Below are 22,629 nucleotides of genomic sequence, written 5' to 3' on the forward strand. Positions count from 1 at the left end.
CTTGCTCCCCTGTTTACTATTTGGAAGACTGCCAAAAATAAAAACGGATGGTTCAACAGCAGTGTTGCTAAGAGCACCAACTTGAGAAAGGAAGATAGGCAAGTTTGGTTCTTTTATCAATTTGAAAGAAAAAACAGCAAAAATAGAACTGGTCAAAACTCCAGGTTGCTTAAGCTTTGGGCACTTTAGAAGACATAGGTACTTGGAATTTTTTTTTTTTTTTTTTTTTTTTTGCAGTCATGCAACAGCTATTCAGCAAATAGCGACCGGGTAGAACTGCCTCCGAGTTTATTCTTTCACCTAAACAACAAGGTACAAAAAAAAAACTTCTTCCAAATAAATAAAAAAGAGGGATCAAGTTTATTATACCCCAGATTTAAAAAAAAAACTGGCTATAACAGAGATGCTTGAACACTAGATGACTATTTGGGGCTGGAATTTTTTCGTGATTTCTTCCATACCCCAGAGATGTCTACTCAGCTAGCTATTCAAACAGCTGTCACATGTTTCAATAATGCTTCGGAACGAGGTACCTGTTTCTACTACTAGACAGTATAAACAATTTGCAGACCAAGCAGCAATAAAAAAAAGCAACAGAATATACATTTTCAGGGGAGCAGATACATAGCCTGGCAAAAGCAGAATTCTTCCCAATACATTACAGTGTCAAAACCTGAAATTTGTTACAAAAGGGGCAAAAGAAGAACTCAAAGCCCGAACGTATTGCTAAATAGTATTTCAGATGCCTGTTTCATCTAGTTCACACACTTTGAATGAGCAAGGAGAAGCCACCATACATTATAACATAGGCTCTCTCTTGGCTAGGATTGTAGGCCTAGTGCACAGATTTGTAGTTCTGGAGTGACATCAGAGAGAGAGCTCTCTGTTTTCAGAGCCAATATAGCACTGTAGTGGGTTTGGGACTGGGGGAGAGAAGTGCCTTATTAGAGAACAAAGTGCTAACGTGGCAATTGGCAGACCATGGCCTGTTAACGTCCAGAGCTCAGAAGTGTTTCAGATCATCTTATAAGATGTTGTGAAGTTAGTGGCACCTTCGGTGCTGCTCAAAAAAGTGCTCTTTGAATTTTCTTCATAAATTGGTATTAGCAATGACCCTGGAAATTCAAAAGATGTGACTATCAGCACCGTGAAGAGTTGAAAGCTCTGCTTTGTAGAAGAAATTAGATTCTGGGTGCTCAACACTCAGGAAAACAAGCTCAAAAGGTACAAACAATACTTTAGGATGTTTAAGACAGACCATCATTAACACATAAGTTACTGCAATTTTTTCTTCTCTGCTCTGATTATTAAGTGCAAGAGTTTCTGATTTCTCTTCCAATTGAGTGTGTGCTTCATTTCACCATTTTCACTGAAACTTAGCTACTGATGGCAGTATTTTTTACTCTGCCCTTTTCACAAGAAAAAGTGTGTTTTATATTCACACACATCTGTGCAACTATCAATCGTAAACTTGGAATATACGAGTAGTCCCTCACTCCCCTAACAATCTACAAAATTTTTTATTTTCTGCAGCTTATTTAGTAATAATGCTGGTGGATCAGTGAATTCGAGGAAAAGGCTGGCAAAACACAAAAATGCTACCATTTTAGCAGCCTTGGAAGTAGACTTAGCTGCCTGAGGCTTGGGCTTGTTGACTAGCAAAGAGGACCAGAGAGATTTGAAGCTGCCAAGGATGGTCCTAGCCAATACAAAAGTGGCCTTGGAGCCCACAGTAGCAAAATTTACTGCACCCGCCTAGAGTTTTGGAAAAGACACCACGTATACCCTTGTGTCAGTTTTGACATTAGTGCATCATTTTCAAAGTTCAACATTTTCTATGCCATCAAAATTGAGAGGACCACATCCAAACAGTGCAAAGGTCAAATAATTACTGTTTTATATAGGGACAAAACACAGTATTTCACACAAAAAAAAGTAGTTAACTCAAAAGGCACAACAATTAAAAACCCCTTATGCTGAATCCTTAAGACTCGGTATTTCTAAATAAAAAAACATACAAAGTACACAATTTAATATTTCAGATACACCCCCCCGACACTTTCCAAATATCTAAAGTTACTTTACTACCTTTTTAAAGGTCGTAATATCTGCAACTCTAGGTTTGGTTTTGTGAGGCAGTTTATGCAACACTTATTTGAAGGGGAAAAAAAGCAAGAGGTCTCAAGGAAAAAAGATTGAGCAAAGGACCTCAAAGTGCAGATATTCAACATTTTTTTTTTTTTTTAAGTTTACAGGTTTTGAGCTAGCTCTCTGAAGATTCTCTGCTTGTACTCAGGAAGCAGGCTTAAAAATGCAAAAGGCATACAAGTTGTAGTTCAGTGCAAATCTGCTGGACATCTGAAAATTCCAGCTGTTTAAAAAAATTCCTTTTTTTTTTTTTAAACATAGCTCACACAAAGAGAATATACTTTGGAGATTTTTAGCAATCCACTAGCCCATTTCCCATCTTTTTCTTTTTTTAAAGAGGTCAAATGATCCAAAAATAGCTTGAGGATATTTTAAGAAAACAAATCTCATTTTATATAGTTTGCTCATTTGCATTTTACAGAGTGTCTTAGTGGCTTTTGGCAGCTTGACTAGTTCAGGCTCATGAACTGCATTTTTAAAGACTGCAGGCAAGTGTGAAAGCCCACTTTTGTTGACCATCACTAAATAAGCTACATAGCCCTTTTATATAGTGAAATTGCTCAGTTGGATATTAGGGCTTCTCTGGTCACCTTGTACCAGCTGGTTGCATTACCGGAATCAAATACTGAATATTCATTGTGAGGAGTTTGCCAAGTGGGCTGAATATAAAGACCTTAAAATGTTTCAAGCAAAGAGGACTGAAGAAATCTGTCTACATATATCTCAGTTAGCAGACCTCTACATACAAAGTTTCCAGAACATCTATAAAAGCACAAAGTCATAAGAATGCATCTCCATTACATTAATTTTATATAAAATGAATAAATACTATTTATAGATCATGTGTATTATGTACATTTACATGTGCTCTATTTAGCTTAAATGAAAATGTTGCAAGTTTGAAAGCCACATTTTTGGGGGAAAATATTAAGGTTTAAGCTGGCAACAAAATCCTTTGAACCAGTTTTAGAGTGCCTTATAATTCAACCAGATGAGGAAGTGCTTTAATGCGAATAGCACTTCACTGAATAATTGTAGTAACGTAGTATTGGCAACATCCTGTAAAATGTGCCCAATCACTGACACCCAAAGTTAGCACAGCTAGCTTTATCACTCAGTTATTGCTAAAATTTGCAGTAAAACAGATTTGAAGAGGACCAAGCATTGCTTATTGAAACAAATGAGGCATAATTATTTTTGTGCTAAAGGGATTGAGATAATCTTTGTTCATCTCTCTGAGGTAGAAAAGAATTGTCCCAGAGATGAGAAGCAAGAAAAACTTCTAGGAAAACTTGCCTAGAATAGTAATATGCAGCTGTAATGCAATGAGGTCACAATAAATTGCACTAGAGAAATAGTACCATTTGGGTTTAGGTATTAAAGAAACTGGGATGTGCAAGGTTGAAGACATCCTATAAAGGTACCTGCAAGAGGTGGAGTAGTATATCTGTGTTGCCAAAGTCTTGCAGCCCAATCCTGCGAGGCGCTGAGTGCCTACAATCTTGCAAGAGCTGCTCAGAATGTCCCAAGATTGGTCCCACTGTCCCGCACTAGTCAAAACTCCCACTGTCATTTGCTGGCTGCTAATCTGAGATAGAGTTCAATAGGGTTACTCTTGAAAGTAAAGGCTGCAAATATACAGCCCTTTGAACTTTAAGTCAATGGGAGTTTTGAATGAGTTAGGTCAACAGGACTGGGTCAGGTGGTAATATAGCTACACTACTAAAAATGCAATACCCATAACATATAGGAGTAAATTTCCAAAACAAAATCTCAAACGGTTGCTACACAATTCTCACAAGTATCAGAGTCAGGACAGCTAAAATGCTCCACACTCTACTTTTGAAAGTTTAGTCCATCCATTTCCAGATCTGTACTACGAGGAAGTTGGGTTCCCCCTTCAGATTGTTGATCAAACAAAATTATGTTTAGCCACTAGTTCTGGATATTAGATACATTATGTTGCTAAGCAAAGACAAGGTAGGTCTAGAATACTAGACAATATCAAGGAAAAAAAGAAGAGGGTTTTTTAGCTCTCTATTACTGCTAAAATATTCTTGGGTACTTCAAAATTTGGTTGGAATGTACAGTCTCACAGAGATGAGTTTACTGACAGAAAGAGAAGCTAGTGGATGCAATCAGATGTGTGCTCCAGAGAGTAGCTTATAACCCACAACCCTATGCATTGTTTCAGGACTTAGGCAAAGCTGATTTCGCTAACGTTGGTGGTACATTAAATTTACGTGCAAGAGAATTGTGGGTCGGTCCAATATACTACCTAATAAGATCCAACAGGGAAACTGCAATGGATGGAACAGCTACTTAGTTGCTTCTTATAGACTGAGACAAGGCTTGTGATTGTTCTGCAGCTTTAATCTCTTAATGCCAGAGCTGGAATAGCCCTCATCACTACAGATGCTCTGCATGCTTCCTCTTTCATCTGAATCACTAGGACTGCTGCTGCTCCAGTCTAGGTCTCCCATTAGATAGTCTGTGCTTTCGACATCCACATCAGTTTCTTCTGTAAGCAAAAGAGAGTAGTGTTGGACCAACCTGATAAAGCATTTTAAGGTTTCAGCTACAAGTATAGATATTCTCAGCCAACTGAGGGGACTCACCTCTGTCAGAATCTGAACGCTCTGAAGAAACAGTAGACCCTATACTGTCCATTCTTATTCTTTCTATGCCCAGCTTCTCCAGTTGCCTTTCCAGATGCCGTTGTTCTCGCTGCAATTGATCTATTTGGTGTACTGCTTTTCTATCATAGTCTTCAAGCTTCTGTGGGTTAAAAGGCATTGTTAGTTCTTCTGCACATTCTGGACGAAGGCCATTGTTTACAAGCTCACACACTTAAGCAAGTGGCCTAATTTTCAGACATGGGTGCTCAGCACCTTTGGAAGACAGGTCACTTAGGCACCTAACTATGGTTTTAGGTGACTGATGAGAGGTACTTGCGTTTGAAAGTGCTGACTACATTTTAAGAATCTGTTTTAGAGGTAGCTACGAGCCAAAGAAAATTTTAAAAGGAAAACAATTGAAGCAGATAGTTCAAGTGAAAAATATATCTGCTTTATTACACCCTTAATTGTGCTGTCAGTGTTTCACACTTGCTAAAGGTTTGAGGTTTGTGTTGCCATCTGTACACGGAGCATCATCCTGTGCTGTCATATGTACTGTGAGCATCTCCACCAATAAAGGTAACTGCCAAGTAAAGATGTTTTCAAAAACACCACCAAAGTTATTCCAAATGCCCCATATACCAATGCACATTTGCTTATCCAGAGCAGGAACTCTTTGAACTCTCAAGACAACTCATCTCACCCCTCCCCTTGTCTCCATTCCACTCCACCCCGTATATTGGAAGTAAACAGAGTTCATTAGAATTTACAGAAGCAGACTTTTCCTGTTTACTTGGACAGTGGGAAAGAAATGAAGTTTGGGTGTTCTCATGGAGTGGCCACAATGGGGAAAGGTTTTTTTCTGCAGGGCTCTGGTGCAGGAGCCAGATCTCACAGGGCTCTGGTAAGAGGTTAGGATTGAGCTATCGCTGGATTAGAATTATCTAATGGCCACATGGGGATGTGTATAAATAATGCTTCCCTCTCAAAATTGTTTTTATGCAATTATCTGGCAGTGTCTCAATCCTATTAACATACATTCCAAGTCTTTGATAGTCTGATTACAAATAGCTAGCTGACGCCAACCAAGTCCCTCCATGCCACCCCCTTTATCTTCCACTTAATACTATGTACTCTAAAAATATTTGGTATTGCTAAAGACATCAAAACCATTCAACTGAAAGTTAAATATTTGCTTCCTTTTCTTAAAAAAAAAGCTACTGAACAGTACAAATATTGAGACACTCTTTGGGGCACAGATTATTTTATATTTGTACAATGCCCATCAGTATGAAGGTCCCAACCCTGACTCAGGCCTCTTGATGCTACAGTAACATACATGAGACGCAACATTAAAATCATGTCCACGGATAATTCTGACAAGAAAAATTTGTATACAAAGGAGAGAGTCTTGGTTCACAATAGCCTGAGTCCACAAATGCCCTGTCAGCCAGTTTAACCATGTTTGAAAAATGTTAACCAACTAGCATCTATAAGTTACAGCATCACAGTTAGCTTAGAAATCAAAGCCTTTTCTCCGTCAGGATGCTATTGTAAAGCTAGTATTGTTATATCTTGACTCTTGGCTAGAAGAGAGAGATTTCTTCCTTTAAATAGTAAGGTCTTCAGATATGCAATTCATATTGACTCCATGTTTCAGTGTGTGTCAGTGTTTTCCTTGAGACAAATCACAGCATCAGGACACGGATGTTTCTCAACAAAAGTATAAAAAAACAACTTTAAACAATTATAGCGTCAGAATAAAACCTGATCTTAGCGTCTGAGTCAAGATCAAAGGGTTTCTACTTTCCAGAGCACTGAAGCTTTTTGGAACCCACAGAAGTGACCCTCTTGGGAACTTTTCTCCCATCTCTTCACTGGCAGTGGCATAGAGCTTCACCCTGCTACTTTAAGCATTGACCAGTCCACCTACAGCTGGTGGTAAGAAACAGTCCATCCAGTGGACACTTATTTTTAGGCCCCCCGGAGAGACTGAGAAATTAAGTTAAAAACTTTTAGATGAAACTGGTCTTCACTGATTGCTACAAAGAGCATCAGCAGGACATTATTTTGGGGAACAATCATTGTCACTTTCATCCCTATGCCATTTCAGTCCTATGTTTGAAGATTACTTCTCTTGTTTGCAGGAGACAGACTTCAGAAGTGGACATAACTAAGGAACTGGTCCTGAAGCAGGATTTTATCCATACAATTTGTTGTCAAGCAATTGTATTTACAGCACTTTATTCAGTAATACTTGGCGTGCTCACTTATGATTAAAACTGGCTTGAACTCACCTTTATGTGCAATTTAGCTTTTGTTAGTAAACTCAGTGTAGTATGTCTATTGGATTCAGGCCCAAGTGGTACCAGCCCTTTCAGCTTCTCCAGACACAACCGCAGATGAGCACGTCTGTAAAATCCAAAGTTCATACATCATGCTAAATATTCATTCTGTGGTCCACAGCAAGTAGGTCGGATTAGGCATCATTAAAGAGTACCTCACATGTGCAAGCAGCTATGGCAAATATAACAAAGGTAAATGTTATAATTGGTGACAATAGCAGTTGGTAATTGGGATTGGAAGAATAAGGCTATCCATTCCTTTCTATTTTTGGAAGATGAATAGCGCATCCTGGCATAATTTCAGACGCATTTTCTCCCTTAGAGCTGTGCTTTGAAGCACTAGCATTCCAGAAATGTAGATACTTTCTTCCAAGCCATTGTAAATTTCTCCAAAGAATTACACTTGAGAATGTTAAGCAGCAGGGGGACAAGCTGGAGAAAAATTTCAACGTACAACTCAGTATACCCAAGACCATCTCCGTGCATATTAAAATGCAAGAACTACATCAGTCATTAAGATGGTATAATTAAAAATGAAAACAGGAACAGCAACATCACATTGCACATCATGTAAAGCCCAATGCATGCCAATTAATGCTTTCCTCCACCAATCAGCTCTCGAGTGGTATAGAGTTTCCCTACTCTACTGCAGAGTAACTACTGTGACCGTCTACTGCAGGTGCTACCATGTGAGGTAGAGCAGATACATCACCTTATTCAACACAGACTTAATCTCTTCCTTGAGCATTTCTAGCCATATCCACTGCTGGTTACTAAGACCTTGTCTACAAGAGAAAGGATATGCCAATATAGCTATACTGGCGAATCCTCCTAGCTTTGACACAGCTTATACTGGTAAAAGAGGGCTTTTGCCACTATAGCTTATCCTCGTTCCCTGAAAAAGATTAGTCATAGCAACAAAAGGACTTTCGCCAATATCAGCTGCATCTACACTAGTGTTTTTGCTGGCATAGGTATGTCAATTAAAGGGTATGATCCCCTCCCTTCCCTCTCTCCCCCCAGTGTAGCTATGCTGGCAAAACTTAAGTTTAGACCAGATCAAACATTTCACATGACAATCTATAATTCTGCTTTTGTGGTCCTTTCCCTTTCTGCACCATTTACTACAACAGGTTGTTTATGTCCTTAAGTTTTAGGTCAGTAAACAGATTAATTCCACGTACAATAATAATGATCCTCCAGGATAAGACAGGTTTTAATGTTAAGGGGAATAGTCTTTTATATCAGAAATGGCTACTCTCAGCTACAAGACATGTTGCCACTTGCTATACCCAGTATGTAGTACTTTGAAATAAGTTTTAAGAAAAGCAACTGTTTTGAAAGACTGGTTTTATAATTGATGTATTTGTTGAGCCAATAGTCGATTCAGATAATTATGCTTTCCCATCTTATTAGAAAAGCCTTTCAATTCTGAAATGTTCAACAGTGCAAAAAAAGAGTCCACCAGACTGATAGAGCCCCACTTTTACAGTTACTGTATAGGGAGTACTAATACATAAGAACGTTCATATTGGTTCAGACCAAAGGTCCATCTAGCCCAGTGTCCTGTCTTCTGTCAGTGGCCAATGCCAGGTGCCCCAGAGGGAACGAATAGAACAGGTAATCATCAAGTAAGATCCCCTGTTGTCCATTCCCAGTTTCTGGCAAACAGAAGCCAGGGACACCATCCCTGCCCAACCTGGCTAATAGCCATTGATGGACCTGTCCTCCATGAATTTATCTAGTTCTTTTTTGAACCCTTGGCCCTCAACATCCTCTGGCAAAGAGTTCCACAGGTTGACTATGCGTTGCGTGAAGAAATACTGCCTTTTGTTTTAAACCTGCTGCCTATTAATTTCATTTGGTAACCCCTAGTTCTTGTGTTAGGAGAAGGAGTAAATAAAACTTCCTTATTTACTTTCTCCACACCCGTCATGATTTTATAGACCTCTATCACATCCCCTCTTAGTCGTCTCTTTTCCAAGCTGAAAAGTCCAAGTCTTATTAATATCACCTCATATGGCAGCTGTTCCATACCCCTAATCATTTTTGTTGCCCTTTTTTGAACCTTTTCCAATATATCTTTTTTGAGATAGGGCAACCACATCTGCAGCAGTATTCAAGATGTGGGCGTACCATGGATTTATATAGAGGCAATATGATATTTTCTGTCTTATTATCTATGCCTTTCTTAATGATTCCGAACATTGTTTGCTTTTTTGACTGCCGCTGCACATTGAGTGGATGTTTTCAGAGAACTATCCACAACGACTCCAAGATCTCTTTCTTGAGTGAGAACAGCTAATTTAGACCCCATCATATTATATGTATAGTTGGGATTATGTTGTCCAAAATGCATTTCTTTGCATTTATCAACATTGAATTTCATTTGCCATTTTATTGCCCAGTCACCCAGTTTTGTGAGATCCTGTTGCAACACTTCACAGTCTGCTTTGAAGTTAACTATCTTGAGTAGTTTTGTATCATCTGCAAATTTTGCCATCTCATTGTTTACCCCTTTTGCCAGATCATTTATGAATATGTTGACTTGTACTGGTCCCAGTACAGACCCCTGGGGGACACCACTATTTACCTCTCTCCATTCTGTAAAGTGTTTTACATTGGCTCTCTGGTGGTACTGTGTAGATCAGCCTTTTGCTGTATTGTGCAGAAGACAGTGTAAGTATATTCTTAAAACCAGAGGTATCTTAAAAATAATCTATGAGTAGCCAGGAGAAAGAGAGACTGAACAAGAAACAGCACTATGAAGTGTCATCTTCTGAATTACAATCCAAGTTTTGTAAATCAGCAAAGTGTTAAGAGCACTTCAAATACAGACCTGACCATTCAAGTATTAACCTTACATTTAAGGTAAAAAGCATTGACTGATGAGTGTTTTGGTCACAATGCTTTAGAGAAACAAGACATTTCACACAACTTTCATTTTGTTGGAATGTTGTCCTGGCTCCAGTCTTTTCCTCTAATCAGTAGACATCTAAATTCCAGTCACAGTCCAGCTCTGCCATACATGTATAGGACCTTGAGCCAGTGACTTATGCCTGATTTTCAGCAGTGTCAAGCTCCCACAGTTATTCACAGGAGTTATGGCTACTCAGCATCTTGGGGGGGTGGGGTGGGGGGGGAGAAGCCAAGCCCTTCATTGTCTCACCACACCTCCAAGGCAGAGTTAAGTGAAAGCTCAGAGCTTTCGAAAATCCCACCCATTGGGTATGTCTACTCTGCAACAACACCTGCAGCGAGCCCTAGTCAGCTGACTAGGGCTCAAGGGGCCAGGCTGCAGGGCTGTAAAATTGCAGTGAGGACACTAGGACTTGGGCTCCAGCCTCAGCCCTGGGACACTCCCCCTTCGTTGGGTCCCAGAGCCCAGTCTCCAGCCCACAGAGGATAAATGCCTTATGCATGTTGTCAGAAGGAGATTTGCAACTAGTGTTGTCAAGGATGACATCAGCTGCAACTGACGGCTTACCTGACACTGCTTCCTGCGTGCACCAACTATTTTCACAAAACTTCACCCCATCTTGTTAATTCCATTGACAACTGTAGCTCCAAGCATGTCAATATTACACAGCTTTAAACTGCGAATGCACCTTTACAAATGTTTCCTCTGCCTACCTTTGTTTATTTCCCATCAGCCAGTTTCAGATCAATTGCTCTGGTGTATGCATCTCCATTCATAAACAATCAATTTAGTTAAGCTGCATCCTCATCAAGGCTATGCTACAGTATTCAACTTCCACTACAGGAGTTCTCTAGCACTTTGACAGTGGTTAGAAGTCCATATAGAGGGTACACTGTTTAGTCTGACCTTTGCACATAGGCATATGCCCAGTTGTTTTCATACAGCAGCTATGTGGATGACAATATGCAGAGCTAACTTTTTAGATACTCAAGGAAACCGCTTCACTAGGATATTAGGAGTGAGGATAGTTCCAAGACAGGTGAGTTTCAATACTATTCAAATGCTTTTGTTGATCCTGACATTTAGGTCACATCATTTGGCAGTGGTTGCAATATAACCTGTCTTTGAAATGTCTAATTGTCATAGGCAGCTTCAAATTGAGATGTTGCAATTAATTGCATATCTTGCTCTAAGCACACTACAAGTTAAACAATCATTTCCACTGTAGTTCTGAAAGCATTTTATGTAAACAAACAGAGTGGCTAATCTTTACTCCTAGGGTAAATCCAATGCTGGGGCCCAGTGATGAATCCCTGCTTAACACTGTTTGCAACCCCAAAATAAGATCTCCTTCCTTCTGAACAGACTTATCCAACCTGCCTTTTGTGAGTTACACAATGGAGTTACACAACAGCTGTCTGAAGTACCTACAGAGGTATTACAACTATGATCCACAATACTTAAGCGAGAGACTGCAGTAGGCATCAGGTCAAGTTCAAAGTCACTTTAGAAGTCAAACCCTTAACGTTAGGGAGTTTGCACATACTGTACAACAGAAAGTGAGATTCCTAGAAATCTAGCATGTCACTCTCCATGACCCTTGATTTTCCAGCTCCAACTTCTACTTTTAAAGCATATTTCAGACTCATTTTTAATAAGTGACAACATAACCGCAGTTTTTAAAGTAGACAAAATTCTCCCACTGGCAAAGCCAAATTCCTCAATTAATTTGCTGTCAGAGAGACAATTGGACTTTCTTTCAAGTCCATTGTAATACAGGTAATCAGATTCCTCACATTAAAGATAATGCTTACCAACGAGCCTAATTTTCATCTTAGATGCAATGTGGTATGTATCTAACCAGAATTTGGCCCCAACTATCAAGTTAAACTGGTTCCCATACTATTCAAGTTCCAAACAGATAACCAATGTTGACTTCAAAATTAGGACTTCTGAACATCTGCAAAGTTCTAACAGCTAGATATTAACCCTTTGTGTACAGAAATGTAGAGGAGCCACTTTAAAGTCTCCATAAGGCATCTAAGCAGTTAACTTTTGAGACTAGTGGCAGTTAAAGTCAGACATCAAAACATTCACTCCTACATGTATAACAATGAGCGAATAACAATTTTATTTAGAAAGAGAATACATTTCAGAGAAATACACTGGCTGTTTTCCTAATCACCTTTTTGATAAGAGCTTAAAATAAATGACATTTGCTGTACTTCATTGTTTGGGCAACAGGATTTCAATACAACTATGGTGTAGTTACTGCAGAGTAAGTAGGCGAGATGCATTGCATTCAGTAATTTTTAAAGTATTTTTTCTTCAGTTTCTGAGGTTTTCAAGTGATAATTTTGTGACTAGTTTAGATTTTGGAGTGTGTTATCCCGTTCTCTTCTAACCTCAGTCATTTTGGACGTACACTGGATATATCACAAGCCAGGCTAACAAAACAAGTTAACTGGCAACAGACAATACCATACCTGCAACATTTGAAAGCAGAATCAGACTTTTGAAGAGGAAATGGAGACGCTCATAAATGGTACAAAGGCACTTTTCCATTAAGCTACTAAAGATTACTGAAGTCCATTTCTAATAAACGAAAGTTCTCTTGTATTGATACTTCCCATCTAGTAAAATACACAAGAAGTATTCTGGAAAGCAACCACCCAAAAGCTTACAATGAACTCTGAGAGAGCTAGCTAATGAGAAATTTGCAATTTACATCTTGTAATAGAGCATCAAAAGCCATAGAACTATTATGGTAGCCTGGGGTTTCCCACTAATGGGAGCGTCAGCTTGCCATGTTTTTCCCAAACTACCAAGTTACTTATAGAAGCACCACAAACACGAGGATACCTCACTTTACAACTGCAAGTGTTCATACACAATAGCCCTTCTCCCAGCCCCCTTCCTCCCTGCAAGAAGTACACTGACTGAGCCACAAGAACTGAAAACAAAGTTTAAACCCTCTTATGAAGTTCTCCAGTTTTAAAGAGTTACAGTCTTTAAAACCATGTTCTTGTATCTTGACTGCAAAGTACATTTACCAAGATACAGGGTAAAAGGGCAAACTTAATGATCCCACAACACTGTCAAAACAGCCAACAAAAAACAGGTTAAATTCTGTGAGTGCTAAGGACACAAACAGTGTGGTAGTTGATCAGATGAGCGGTCTATCTAGACTTATGTACCCTGACAGAAGGTGACCAGAACCAGAGGCTTCAAGGAAAGGTCCAAGAAACACTGCCGAAAGCAGTTATGGAATAACTGCACATGGGGGTTATGAGGAAATGTTTCCCGATCAGTGCTTAGACTCTGAAGGATGAAAAACATATTCCAGGTAAGAGGCCTTCGAAGATCTGGGATTGATGAAATCATAATTCCTAGAATAAGTAGTCTCTAGTTGCTGTAATGCACAAACCTGCGCTCACACGGAACTGTCCATTCTTCCCCACATTGCAGTTTATGCTTGCTTACTGCAGATAGATGTTGTGGAAGTATCTCCTGCTTTCTGACCACATTAGTTTCAGTTTAAAGTGACATTTTAGCTTACCCCTGTCTATCCCCCCGCCCCCCCAAACCCAACTTCAATAAAACTGAACTCTTAGATTTAGAGGCTGATCAGAGAATCAGTCTTGCCTGAGGATGTACCTTGCATGTCCCCCTAATATTACTGCTCCATTGAGGAGGACCTGGACAATCCCACTGGGATATGCAGGGGAATGCAATAAAAGTAAGTGCAAATACTTAATGAATCCTACAAACTCACCTGTTCTTTTCCATTTCATTGTGCGTTGACCTGAAAGATAAACAAGGAATTAGTTATTTAATGATTATCAGTTGCAGATAAGTACAGGCACTGTGATTAAGAATATCAGTGCAACAGTTTTTGTAACCATTCACTGCAAGAGCAAGCCACTAAGAAATTCAGAGAAAGCTGCTAGCTATCCTGGGGCAGCAAAAAGGTTGGAAGCAACCAGGATGAAGTGAAGAAGTGTGGAGCAACACAGTATGGGTTTTCTGCCAGCAAAATGGCAATATAAGCCCAGAAAGAGATGCAAAACCAAGCGCATGATGGTGGTGCAAACGAAAAATGTGGTTATCTTAGCATAGGAAGAGAAAGGCAAATTGCCCCATCTTAACACTCTATTTGACATCTCGTCAATTAAGCATCAAGTATAATTTCAGACATGCCCCTGAGTGCATTGCCAACTGGTGGTTTGGAGAGGATTTTTAAGTATCTCTCTCCCTATTGCTGTGCAAAAGATTCCCATCATGAGAAAAGCCAGCTTTGCTTTTTATCAGAGTTTACATATAAAGTAAGAAAAAACTGAAGAGATGGAGAAAAGTTGCCTGAATTCTGTTACTCTTAGGTGGTATTTGTAACTTTTGCTTGAAAACACTGTTATATGGTTTGTGTCTTTAAAAGTTATATTGCAGAATAGAATATGGTTTTAAAAAGCACCTTTAACATCAGATATCACAAAATAATGAGGTAAGTACCACATAACACAACAATAATTAATACAATAGCAGACACGTGCTCAAACAGTCGGGACACCACAACCTAATGTCGATGCATCTGAAGAAGTGGGGTTTTTTTACCCATGAAAGCTTATGCCCAAATAAATCTGTTAGTCTTTAAGGTGCCACTGGACTCCTCGTTAACTTTTACTGAATTCTTAACTTTTGCTTCCAGCTTTTCATAAAGGATAGCACCCTGAACAGTGCAGCAATGAGCATGAACCTGAGATTTGATCCCACGGCCTACTGATACCAATTGAACCATGTGACCTGCACACTGTATTCAATCACTAAGTCACCAGCTTTGCAGAGAAATAATATCCTGAAGATCAGGTATGTGAATACAGGAGAGCTGTAGAAAACTTTTCCAGAAGCTAATAGACTATAATGTGTTTCATTCTTAAATGGAAGAACGACACATTAAATTTGAGGTTGTAGTCTAGGTTGGTATTAAACTGGTTTACAAATAATTCAGAAGTTCTTCCTTCTCCCCTTGCAAGATTTTAGGGAAACTGTAACAAAACGAAAAAAGAACTATTGCGGGGTTCTCTCAGAAATAAGATGACCCAGAATAACTACAGAGATTTGAATAGTTTTCAAATTACTGTTGATTTAATGTTGAAATGAGGACTCCTAATATATGCACACATGCTCATAACAGAAATCTGCCACAACCGCTCTTTAAAGCTTTAAATGAAGCCTGTTATCATTCAGGGACAGCATTACTGTGGGAAAGAAGACGCAAAGGAAAAACCACAACCATGATAAAGGAATGTATATATCTGAAGCCTTCCATCTGACTTATCCTGTGCCTGAGCCAGAGTGTCAGTTTTCCCACTGTGTTTTCTAGACGTTTCAATAAACTAAGCAGATTTTATTGTTAAATAAGCTAGGAACTTATACTTTGAGGACACCGCAAATTGTATGTTTGGTATTTTTACCCACTTGCAATCCCTCATAGAAACTTCATTCATAATATTTCATAATGGTTTGCTCTTAGTTTGGTAAGCTATTCCCCCCCCCCCCAGTGTTTTAATGACATTAATTTTAACATAGCTCCTTTTGTTTACTTTCAGATTGCATTTCAGAACAGATCACTTTAAATAACACAAACATTAAGTTTCCAAATAAATTTAAAAATCACAAGATATTTTGATTTCAACTGAGAATAAAAGGTCCATATTTCTTAGTAGATCATTTAAATGGATGCACATTAGTCTGATATGTAATGGAAACACAAGCTCCCCTGCCAGGGCATCTGTAAATGGCTGAAAGGAGGACAGACATATTTTTGGTTCCACCAGTTTCCTCATCTGCCTCTTCTGGATAAAAAGCAGAGAAATAAAGAAGTATAAGTTTGAGCCCTTCCTCACCTCCCAGTTATGAGTTCCTGAGTCCAAGACATTACAATGAACTTGTGGGCTGTTGCGTCATAAATAGGACGTATCAATTCAATATTGGTACCAAAAGTTACAGATGTCTGTTACAAACTAAAAAGAAAAGGAGGACTTGTGGCACCTTCAAGACTAACCAATTTATTTGAGCATAAGCTTTCGTGAGCTACAGCTCACGAAAGCTTATGCTCAATAAAATTGGTTAGTCTCGAAGGTGCCACAAGTCCTCCTTTTCTTTTTGCGAATACAGACTAACACGGCTGTTAGTTTGTTAATAGAATACATCCTCTCTGGACTCAACTGTGTCCAGGAACACATTACTAATGGTAAGTTCTGTATCCAAAAATATAGTTCTATTAGCTGGTGAATTCTATTTTTACAACATAAACCCTAAGGTGGATAGTTTGCATATTACCATGTAGACAAGATTCTCAGCTCTTAGTGATAAACATTAATTGCCTTTACTTGGAATGTATTCAAAACCATTTTTATCTGAAATGAAAAGGCTGAATATAATAACTTCAAGAAATGTTAGTGTTTTGTTTACCAGTTTCAAAGCAACATTGATAGCAATCAGCTTGTGTTCAGAACTCCGAACGAACAGACACCATTTCCAGGGAGTTAATATAGAGAAGGACATGGTAGCCATACCTGCAGTAGCTAATTGGCTGTGCAGTGTACACAGTACCCATCTTCTTCCCCTTCCAAAAGGGAAAGCGACAGTGTCTCTAATTGGCTTGTCTACAGGATCCACTGCCACATTTTTGTGAATTGCAGTGTTGCAGAATTTCCATTCCAAAGATGCAGGCTTAACCATGCTTATGGCACAGTGACAGGTCTGCAGACCTAGCATAAAATGCCAACCTTAAACTCAAGATAAAAAGATACCCTCACCTCTCTTCCCCTCTCCCTGACAACCAATAGACAGACCATTTTATTGTCTAATATCAGCTAACAATCATACTGGTCACACAGACCTATTTATCATTATACTATAGTTAATATTGATCACATTCTAGAATGTAAATGCAGAATTTGGGCATGCAACTAGGATTACTTCTGAACTTTGACCTTTTAATGAACACCTGTTCCATTACAGATAAAGGAAAATGGCTGCACCATTTTCCATATGAACTCAGTATTAACTCATTCCATTGTAACGTAGGCTAGAACTAAGTTTCTAAGATTGTAATTTAACCATCTTTAAAAAGAGAATTAGAAGTAGCTTCAGGTATTATACATGCCCTTGGGGCCACTTGCCAAGCTGTGTTTTACAATCAGATGTTCCTATTTAACATATGCCTTTTTCCCCATTGCAGTGAACGTTTCACACAAACAGGAGATAGAAGACCTAATCTGCCCTCCACTGAAGTCAGGGGTAGTCAGGTGAGCCTTAAAAGACTACACAGATGAAAGATTGAAATTGACTATACACAGAGCTGTCCAGCAGAGTAATTGCCCATCTCTATGCCCCTGCTCAATAATATTTCAGCTATTGTAATATCAGGTATTACTTAAACTAAGACAAAATCTCTGTTTTGTTAAAAAGTTTAAAGGGACACTGCCAACTTAAGAATCAAACTGTTTAAAACAAGGAGTCATTTCACATTTCCTAATGAAACAGGAAATATTTAGTCTCTAGACAGAACAGCTAGAAACAGGCCAGTAAGAAAGGAAGTGCTCACCCAGACGATATTTAGAGATGAATTTGCTCACACTGCTCTCTGTCTATCGTACTATTTCTCCATTAATTATGATTTGATCTTTAGGGCACCTAATGTATACATAAGAAAGAGCTCACTCCTCAATGCCAACACTGCACACCTTTAAATACACTATTCCTGCAGGTCAGTTACAAAGTTGAGCTTTACAATCTTAACTATTAAAATGAATTGTAATTACAGAATTCTGAGAGATAGGCTGAAAAAAAATGTTGATTTTCACTAGATACATTAAGAGGTAGGTCAGCTCTTGTACTGTCAACCTCCATTTCTAAAGGAGGTCTAAAAAATCAAAACCCTCTTGACATTTGAGAGGCCTTCCATCTGCATTGTGAAATATGTTCTTCTTAGTATAGAGATGCAAAGGAGTCATTAGGACTATTAGACTTTTCTCTACCACTGGTCAATATACTTACTGTATTAGACATGCATTGAAATGAAAGTCTACAGCCCAAGTAAGATTCCAAACATTGAGGTTGGGACACAAACCCAAGTTTGAAGTTCGCACTGAAATTCCATCCTTCTTTTGCTATGCTGTACCTAAATATTGCAGCACATATGGTGCACATCACGTACTGATCTTAGGCCACTAACCACAGTCAAAACAGGGTGAGTTAAGGACAGAGCTTTAACTGTGAACTTCCTGGGTTTTATGAGTCTCCACCACAGCACAAGCATGACCTAAAAGTAGCAGTTTGCATTTATACATAATGCTACTAAATGGAGAGTGTTGCAAGCACCTAAAAACAAGACAGGAACTTCAGTTTTAACCTGCAAGTCTTTAGGACCTAAAAGTCTTCACTAAAAAAAAGGCTTGCAGAAGTTGCTGATCCAATTTAAAGTTCAACAGCGTGGACTGAAATGAATTTGGATGGATTAAATCCCAGCAAAACATCTCCAGTACTAGGTAATGTAGCATTTTAGCTGCCCCAAGAACAAGATCTATATTAAATACAAAATGAATAATCTGCAGCAAAGCTCTAGATGGATTTCAAGATGAACAATAAATAAATCAGGCTGTCAAACAAAAGTGGCACTGGAAGCAAGATTTAATCTAAGTGTCAAACTAGAACTATGTCACTTTCTGCACTCAGTCATACAATTTAGCTTTAGTTAAGAATTCCTGCACAAACACTTAAAGTGAAATAGAAAATGTTAGAAAATTTGAGTCTAACATTGCACATGAATCTTGAATTAAAGATAAGACTCCTTCAATTTTCACATTAGCTGTAGAAAACACATATTTCTACCATGTTGCATGGCAAAATTCCACATGATTTGTTTCCTGAGAAAAAAATAAATACAGCAAAAAACGACAGTTTCTGTTCTTTAGAGGTTTCCCTAGAAAGTAACTAGTGTCAAAAAGTTTGACTATGTTCATGTATTACAGCAGTTAAACATGCACAAAGTAGTCTAAACGTATGAACACCTATCTCAGTAAGAAATATTGTAAATTTTACCTTTGAGTATCCATGCTCTAGTGGAAAAGTTTTATTTCACTGACATAAAAAGATATCTGAACAGGTGTGTTAAAAAATACTTCTGCTTTCTTGAAGTGCCAAAACCAAAGTTTGGGCCAAATTTGACTGAGGCATTATAGAATTACAGTATATTACCTTTATTATAAGCACATCATGCCTCAATTAATTTTTTTAAATGGCTTGCATTGAAACTAAATAGGACATACCCCTGCAGTGTTTGCAATCCAAACATAAAACCATTGTGTTAAAGCAGAAAAGCCTAAATACACAATTGACTGAAAGCAAAAGTGAAACTGAGTAGAACATTTCCCATGTTAAAGATAGAAGTAAAAAGCCTAAATAAGTTAGGAAACAGAAAGTTTTAAAATCTGAGTTAACACAAGGACTTTGTCAAGTGAGAAAACACACAGTGATAAAGAACCCTTCAATTAAAAATATCACTGTATGGTGAGGTTTAAGTTGGAAGACATACCCAACGTTTTCTCAGAGCTATAATCATACTAGAAATGGCAGAATTTTGCACCACAAGCTTCTGCGTAAGTCAGATATCACACACGCTCACACACAGATGCAAGTACCATATATTTGCCATTACCTGCTACTACTGCTGTTTTTCTTGGACTTGCTTCTCCGTTTTAAGGCATCTCTGTCCTTGTTATTGTAGGGTAACATAGAGGCATAGCCATGTTCAGCTTCTAAAAAAAGCCAGGGTTTCACTTGATCATTAAGTTAGCCCAAAACATACAGACATCCAGGAGTATTTGGGGGTGGGAGGAGAACATATTTGAAAGTCCAAAGGTGCAAATCAGTAAGATTACTTCGTTATCTGCTGAAGAACAACACACAGAGCCTAAAACAAAACCCTCCGGGGCCAGGGAATCCATTGTTTCCAGCACGGGGATGACATGCCCACGCCATACATGGGGGGGGGGGGAGACAAGTAGACGGCAAGCAATAGGGATTCTGAAGTGGGGATCTGGAAGATGGGTTGTGTAGGGTCCCTTTCTCCCCATCCCATACGTGGGGGTCTCCTCCAGAACACTTGTTTCTTGGAGGGGACACCCCTGCATGGAAGGAGCTACACAAAAAGCCAGGGCGTTTGCGCGCGGCGGGATTATTCCCCACGAGTTGCAGTGCGTGCCTGGGGGGTAAGGATCTTTCCACCCCCCCCCCAAGATAGGCGATCGGGGGGAGCCAAGCGGAAGGGGGGGGGAGAGGAGAGCAGCCGGGCTAGGGAAGGGGGAGCCCGTGGGGTGGGCGATGGTCACCGCTCGGGATGGGATCCTGGCTCCTGTCGGTTCCGCTTTCTGCCGACGACGGGTGGGGGGAGGGGGGGGGGGGCTGCTGCTTCCTCGGGGGGGGGGCGGGGGCGGTCTCCGTTCAGCGCCCCCCCCGTCGGGGAGAGCTCGGCCGCGGGGGAGGCCCTTCTCCCGGGGGCTGCTCCCTGGACCCTCACTCGCCCCGGGCGGGGGACGGGAGCCGGAGAGCGAGTCCCGAGGGGGCGGCATCTCGTTCGCTGCCGACGGGGGGGGGGGGGCAGGACCGGAATCTTTGGGGGGGGGGCGACACCCCGGTCTCTCCTGCGTGGGGGCGAAACCGGGCCCCGGTCTCTCCTATGGGGAAAGGGGCCGGGCCGGGGGGGGGTCTCTCCCGGGGGAACTGAAGGGGAGGCCCTGAGGGGGGTCGTTCCCGCGGGGAGCTATCCCCGAGGCCGCGGCGGGACCCCGAGGCCAGGCCCCAGAGGAGCGGGGCCGGGAGGGCTGCTGCCTCCGGGGCGCCGGTACCTCGCTCTCTCCGCTCCAGGTACTCGGCCGCCTCCAGCAGCATCTGGATGTTCACACAGACCCGGGTCGCCGCCGCCATCTTACGCCACTGCCGGGGCCCTGCGCTCGCCCTGCCGCGGAACCTCACGGAGCAGCAGCTGCAACAGCCGGTCTCCACAGCCCGAATGTTTACCCCCCTCCCTCCGGCTCCGCTCTGACAGACCCCGGGCAACCAACCTCCCCCCCCCGCCGCCGCCCGCAACCCAACCCACTGCCCCCTGCCAGCGCGGTGCTCATTGGATACCCAGAACCAACGCCCAGCCTCTCATTGGTCTGCTCAGATAAAGACCCGCCTCTCTCTATTATCCTCACCTATGATTGGTCCTTTTGTCCATATGCCCGCCTCCTGAGTATAAGTCCGCCTCTTTTCTTTCATTGGCCCAGTAGCCTTAGGTCCCCGCCCATCCCTTCACTACCTCCTAATTGGCCAAATCTTAGGAAGCCCCGCCCTTTGTGCGGTCCAAAAGGACAACTGCTCTCACGGCCCCGCCCCTCTCTCCCCTTTGGAAGCTACGATTGGCTAGGACTTTCATTGTTCCGCCCCCCCAGTCTTGTCCAATAAGCTTAGCCAACTATGCCCCACCCCTTCCCCGTTTCTTACCTCTAATTGGTCAAGCCTTCCCAAAGGCCCTCTCTCTATTGTGTAAGTCTCCCCCTTCGCAGCTTCAACCGTCCACTGGCTCCTTCCAACGGAACAAACCAATCAGCGAGCAGCAAGGCCAAAGAGGCGGGGACAAAGCCCCCGGGGCCAGGTGTCAGGCTTCGGACCCTAACAATGCAGGGACCAGGAAATTCCAAAGGGCAATGCGGGGGGGGGGATGCAGGAAGGGGTGCAAGGGGGGAGACAAGAGGGATGCAGGGAGGGTGCAAGGGGCTGGATTCAAGGGGCAAGGTGCAGGGAGGGATGAAAGCTGGAGACAGCATGTAAGAGATAGGGAGGGTAGAAGGTCCAGGTGGCTGGATGCACTGGGGGATATAGCTGCAGACATGTGCAGTGTAACACGGATGATTAGACAAAACAAAAGGCCACCCGAAAAAAACAACCTATCCCCACCCTTTTACAACAGAACATCGCAGGACTCACGTGGGAGGGCTTTTGCATGATGTTTTGCAAGGCTTTAGTGCATCCCTCCCTTTCTATTATTCTCTAGGTATAGATCAGGAACTCCCCTCATTTTGTGTATCACTAGAACTGGCCCTTCAGGTTTTTTAAAACTGGTTGTCTAGGCTGCTTCTCCTTGCCCTGTGCTGATATGCCAGTACTACCTGCTTCACGCTCATGGGCACAAAGTCAGACCCGCTCTGGGGAAAAGGCTGCTTCAAACACTTCTGCCACAATCTGTGATTATTTAAAGCTGAACTGCGCTGGTAAAGGTGCCTACAGTAGAACAGGGCACGATAGGCATGGAGAAGGCTCCAACTCAGTAAATTGGTTCAAACAATGAGCACACACTGATTATTGTCAGACCAGCCTCCCAAGAAACCACCTGTCACTGGGGGTTTGCAACTTGGCCCTAAATGATTCCTCTGGTATGAACTCTGACATATAAATCTAAACAGTAGTTTGACCATTTAACCTGACAACATAATAAAACATAGATTGCTGTACATGCTTGGTTTCTGTTCTTGAAAATCACGCCATGTCCTAT

General features: G+C 41.0%; 1 protein-coding gene across 1 annotated transcript; it reads right to left on the minus strand.

Moving 5' to 3' along the window:
* Window positions 1-202: 202 nt before the first annotated feature.
* On the minus strand, window positions 203-21,133 carry MXD1 (MAX dimerization protein 1). Its single transcript, XM_084615164.1, has 6 exons — window positions 20,942-21,133; window positions 19,753-19,852; window positions 13,807-13,836; window positions 7,064-7,178; window positions 4,767-4,926; window positions 203-4,669 (listed from the first exon to the last, which is right to left on the minus strand). The coding sequence occupies exons 1-6, from the start codon at window positions 21,018-21,020 to the stop codon at window positions 4,482-4,484; spliced, it is 672 nt and encodes a 223-aa protein (XP_084471290.1). The 5' UTR covers window positions 21,021-21,133; the 3' UTR covers window positions 203-4,481.
* Window positions 21,134-22,629: the final 1,496 nt, after the last annotated feature.

The sequence above is a fragment of the Lepidochelys olivacea genome, assembly GCF_965140295.1.
Source record: "Lepidochelys olivacea isolate rLepOli2 genome assembly, chromosome: 26".
Taxonomy (NCBI): domain Eukaryota; kingdom Metazoa; phylum Chordata; order Testudines; family Cheloniidae; genus Lepidochelys; species Lepidochelys olivacea.

Excerpts from the sequence above, each read along its gene's own strand:
- MXD1 (XM_084615164.1), bottom strand. The coding sequence starts at position 21,020 with ATGGCGGCGGCGACCCGGGTCTGTGTGAACATCCAGATGCTGCTGGAG. Across the intron at positions 7,179-13,806 it reads AATGAAATGGAAAAGAACAG|ACGTGCTCATCTGCGGTTGT; the intron begins GTGAGTTTGTAG and ends TGGATTTTACAG. Across the intron at positions 4,670-4,766 it reads GCGTTCAGATTCTGACAGAG|AAGAAACTGATGTGGATGTC; the intron begins GTGAGTCCCCTC and ends TTTTGCTTACAG.